The 4,736-nt window shown below is 50.1% G+C and overlaps 1 protein-coding gene across 1 annotated transcript; it reads left to right on the forward strand.

Annotated features, from left to right (window-relative positions):
- The first annotated feature begins 412 nt into the window (after positions 1–412).
- On the forward strand, positions 413–4,210 carry LOC127316929 (uncharacterized). Its single transcript, XM_051347409.2, has 2 exons — positions 413–741; positions 942–4,210. The coding sequence occupies exon 2, from the start codon at positions 1,001–1,003 to the stop codon at positions 4,001–4,003; it is 3,003 nt and encodes a 1,000-aa protein (XP_051203369.1). The 5' UTR covers positions 413–741; positions 942–1,000; the 3' UTR covers positions 4,004–4,210.
- Positions 4,211–4,736: the final 526 nt, after the last annotated feature.

Below are 4,736 nucleotides of genomic sequence, written 5' to 3' on the forward strand. Positions count from 1 at the left end.
CCGTATTTACCGAACCGAATTAACCATATTAACCGAACGTGCAGCCGGAGGCACCACCCAGAGCACATAAAACAAGGGATTAGGCGGTCAGATGCTACTGTTCAAATTGCCCAACCAAACCAAACCAAACTATAATCTATGCACCCGCCCCTCTTTCTAAGCACAGTTCCAGATGAGAATCACACTTGCTTTGCTGCTGCTGTACATGGTCAAAACTCTTGCCAGTACCATCACCAGATGGAGACCAGATGCCAGTGATCCTGAAATTGGACGGACAGGATGATATGATGCTCTGGGCATTGCTGCATTTGGGCTATACTGTTGGTGTGTGGCTGATTTTATTTTACCATTGGAAATGGTGCTGGTCTTGTGTGGCACTAGCTTCACTGGCAGTGTACTAGTAGTAGACAGTAGTAGTAGCTAAACATTTACCTGCACCTTTTGATGCCACATCTGGTTCCCAATATTTTTAGGGGTTGGTGGTCATCTCAAGAGAGGACCTTGAACTGAACCTGTACTTTCTTGGCATCAATGGGCCTCCTCCCTTTTATTTCCTTCCATACCTAGGACAAAGATCACACATCCATTCAATGGTGTTTGAGCCGGAAAGCTAGGCCATTTTTCAAATCCGGCTCCAGCTCCTCCACCCATTTTTGGTTCTTGAAGCTTCAGCAGCTGGTTCTGAACTCCCAAGAGAGGGGGCATTGTCATTGGATTCTTGAAGGATACCTTATTATATCAGTAAGTTGTTTCTTGCTTGACTTGCTTGTTCAAACTTCCATTTCCTTTACACGTTTTTGGGCTGAATCAAGTGCAGAATCTTGCTGGAACATGTATTGCTTTTCTATTTTCTGAATGAGATGTGACTACATGCTTTCTCCTTTTGATTCTAGTAATATGAATGCGTTCTTATTATCTCCCTTTTGCTGAATCTTTGGTAGGGACATGAGGAGCACCAGGTCATGCCAGCAAACTTGCCGAGCTTTGTGATTTGGTAGCCATGGAGGAGGGACAGAAAGAAGCTCCGAGCTTTCTTGATGTGCCCAAGGATATCCCCATTGCCACCACGTCCCTCACCATCAGGACCAATAATGCCGGATTCGGCAGCAGCTCCGACCGGTCCAACCCCATTGACTCGCCGGCCATCTCCTTCACGCCGCACCTCTACTCGCCGTCGCCGCCCTCCTCCGCCTTCGTGTCGGCGCTGCAGTCCCCGTACATCTCGCCTCGAGTCCTCGACCCGCCGCCGCCGCCACAGCGGCAGCCGTATCAAGAAAGCAAGGCCTCGAGCGTAACCACCACGACGGCGCAGTCGCCGGCGTCTTGCTCCAACGCCGGGTCCCAGTCGGAGGACACGGACGCGCCGAGCGCGTCCCGCACGCCGCCGTCGGAGCGGTACGACTCCAGCGGCATCGACCCGGTCAAGATTTCTGACGGCGGGGGCTGTGGCGGCGCGCCGCCGCGCGTGTCCTTCTCGTTCCCCGTGCCGCGGGTGTCCTTCACCCGGGGCTCCGTGGCCTCGCCGTCGTCCAACGCCAAGCTCCGGAGCTGCGACGTGTACATTGGCTACCACAACAACGGCAACCTCGGCAGGTTCTGCAAGTGGCTCAAGGCGGAGCTCGAGCTGCAGGGCATTGCTTCGTTCGTCGCCGACCGGGCGAAGTACTCCGACACACAGATTCATGAGATTGCCGACCGGATTATTTGCTCCGTGGCGTTCGGCGTCGTGGTGGTAACCATGTCAAGCTTCCTCAACCCTTACAGCCTCGAGGAAATCAGGTTCTTTGCTCAGAAGAAGAACCTGATCCCCATCCTGTTCGACACCGAGCCGGCGGAGATTGCTGGGCTGTTTGATGGTAAGTTGGAGGATAAGGAAGGGAAGGAAGCATTTGAAGGGCTAATGCGGTGCCACGAGTTCAAGCTCGAGGCGAATGAGAGCAATTGGAGAAGCTGTGTGTCCAGGACAGTCACTTTGCTGCAGTCTAAGCTTGGCCGGAAGAACATTGCTGAGAAGGAGAGTGAGGGGTCTGGAGGCATACCTTTCCCACGCAACCGGCATTTTGTCGGAAGGGAGAAAGAGCTGAGTGAAATCGAGGGGCTTTTCTTTGGATCCACAGTAGATATCCAAGAAGTGGATTGCTCGAGGGGTTCCACTGTAAATGAAAGATCCAGTGGCGTGTCTGATGGCGGCTTTGCCGACGAGGAGAGTGACACAGTGAGGACATCTAACGCCAAGTACATCAGTTTGGAAATGCGCAAATGCAAGGAGCCGACACTGGAGGCCTGGATTGATCCAGTGATTGAGCTGTCATCGGTGAAAGGTCGAAATCTTCAGAAGCAGAGATCAAAGCACAGGAGAACAAGGTTCCGGTGCAACAGCAAGGGTTACGGCGGTACTAGCGTGGTCTGCATAAATGGCTCTTCAGGTATCGGCAAAACTGAACTGGCATTGGAGTTTGCTTACCGGTATTCACAGAGGTACAAGATGGTGCTGTGGATTGGAGGGGAAGCTCGGTATTTGAGGCAGAACATACTCAATTTATCCATGAATCTGGGGTTGGATATTAGTGCTGAGGCAGAGAAAGAGAGGGGTAGGATCAGGAGCTTTGAGGAGCAGGAGTTTGATGCATTCCAGAGGGTAAAGCGGGAGCTGTTCCGGGATGTGCCCTACTTGCTTGTCATTGACAACCTCGAGAACGAGAGGGACTGGTGGGAAGGTAAGGACCTTCATGACTTCATCCCTCGGAACACTGGTGCGACGAATGTCATTGTCACCACGCGATTACCACGTGTGATGAATCTTGAGCCGATGCAGCTGCCACAGCTCTCATACATTGATGCGATGATCTTGATGAAGGGTAAGCTTAAGAATGACTATCCACCTGACGAAACTGAAGTCCTCAGGAAGTTGGACGAGAGGCTGGGTAGGCTGAGCTTTGGTCTGTGGGTCGTCGGTTCACTGCTTTCTGAGCTCATGATTGCTCCTTCCACTCTGTTTGAGGCTGTTGAAAGAATATCGTTGAACGAAAATTTGTTTCCACATGATGCCAACGACGACGGCTTCTGCCGTAACAATTCCTTCCTAATTAAGGTCCTGGTATTTTCTTTTGCCTTGATGGACCGTGCGAAAGGAGGACACCTGACCTCGAAGATGATCATTGCTGGTTCTTGGTTAGCTCCTGCTCCTGTGTCGTCTACACTATTGGCTGCGACTGCGAGCAAGCTACCAGTGAAAGGCAGCATTCACCTGTTTGGTGAATCCCTCAAAACTGCATTTCTATGTGGTACACATTGTTTTCTAGCTCCTAATGGCCGAAAAGCCGAGGTGGAGTCGGCACTCTTACTTGTTAAGCTCGGGTTGGCAAGAAAGGCAAATCGTCATCCTGGTTGCTGGATCCAGTTCCACCCGATCACACAGCTCTTTGGGAAGATCAGGGGAGGCTTGGCGCCGACCACTGCGGCTGTGAATGGGGTAATGAGGGCTGGGAACCCCTCGGTGTATTCAGACCACTTGTGGGCTAGTGCATTCCTTGTGTTTGGCTTCAAGTCTGAGCCACCTGTTGTTCAACTTAAGGCGGTTGACATGGTCCTCTTCATACGGAAGACTGCCCTGCCCCTGGCAATTGAGTCCTTCATGACGTTCTCACGGTGTAGCTCAGCTTTAGAGCTGCTCAAGGTTTGCACCAACATCCTTGAGGAGGTGGAGAAGTCTTATACGTCACGGATGCAGGACTGGAACCGCGGTTCATTATCCTGGAGAAAAAAGCTGCAACCAAACCACCGTGTGGACGAGTTCATCTGGCAGGAGGTGACCCTCCTCAAGGCAACATTGCTTGAGACTAGAGCGAAGCTTCTGCTCCGAGGCGGGCTGTTCGACACTGGCGAAGAGCTGTGCAGGACATGCATTAGCATCAGGACGGTGATGCTTGGACATGGCGACGCCCAGACAGTGGCTGCTCAGGAGACATTGGCAAAGCTTGTTAGATACAGGAGCAAGATATGAGATGATATACAAATTCCTTATGAGCTGTTGGTCAGATACAGGATTTCCTGAAGTGCTTAATGCCTCAATATTTCTGAACCCGTTATGCCAGGCACAGTTTTGTTAGTGATCAGTACAATAGCCAAAGCTTCTTGATGCCACATGTAACCGAGTTGTTATGTACAGCACAGTTCAGTTGCTATTTCATAAAGCTTTATTATGTTCTCACTATTGAGCTTCCTAGATTAAGCTTCCTAGTTTATGAAGCTTGATGGCTTAAAGGTGTTGGAAAGTCCTTTTTATGCTTTCCAAGACAAACTGCATTCACGAGCCAATCTCTGTGTAACTGTGTTCCTGTTAGGTGTTCAGCACATAGTTGTCTGTGATCTCTACTTTGCAAAACACTGTTTAGCTTGGATGAACTATGAACAACCCTGTTTAGCTTATCAGACATTGTCTTCTTTTCCCTGACAAATCTTGTCTCGAAAGGCTGGGAAGCAAGACCACAAAAGACCCAACAATTCTTTTGATGTAAATAAAGCTGTAACATTTGCTGTTGTTTTCCTTGATTAAAGGGTCTTTTGTGGTTGCTCTGAAGTCTCCCTGTTCTTTCTATTCTGTGAGCTTGGTTTTCTTCTTCGATGAAAGTTCAGTCCATTTTGTCTATGACAAAAAAAATTGCCTGTCACTGGGGGAGGGGAGAACCCCTGCACCTGAATTTTCATTTTGATTTGCCACTGCAAATCCGATTGCT

This window comes from Lolium perenne, chromosome 7 (assembly GCF_019359855.2).
Source record: "Lolium perenne isolate Kyuss_39 chromosome 7, Kyuss_2.0, whole genome shotgun sequence".
Classification (NCBI taxonomy): Eukaryota; Viridiplantae; Streptophyta; class Magnoliopsida; order Poales; family Poaceae; genus Lolium; species Lolium perenne.

What these genes read in the sequence shown, in the direction of transcription:
- LOC127316929 (XM_051347409.2), top strand. Translation starts at nt 1,001, where the DNA reads ATGGAGGAGGGACAGAAAGAAGCTCCGAGCTTTCTTGATGTGCCCAAG.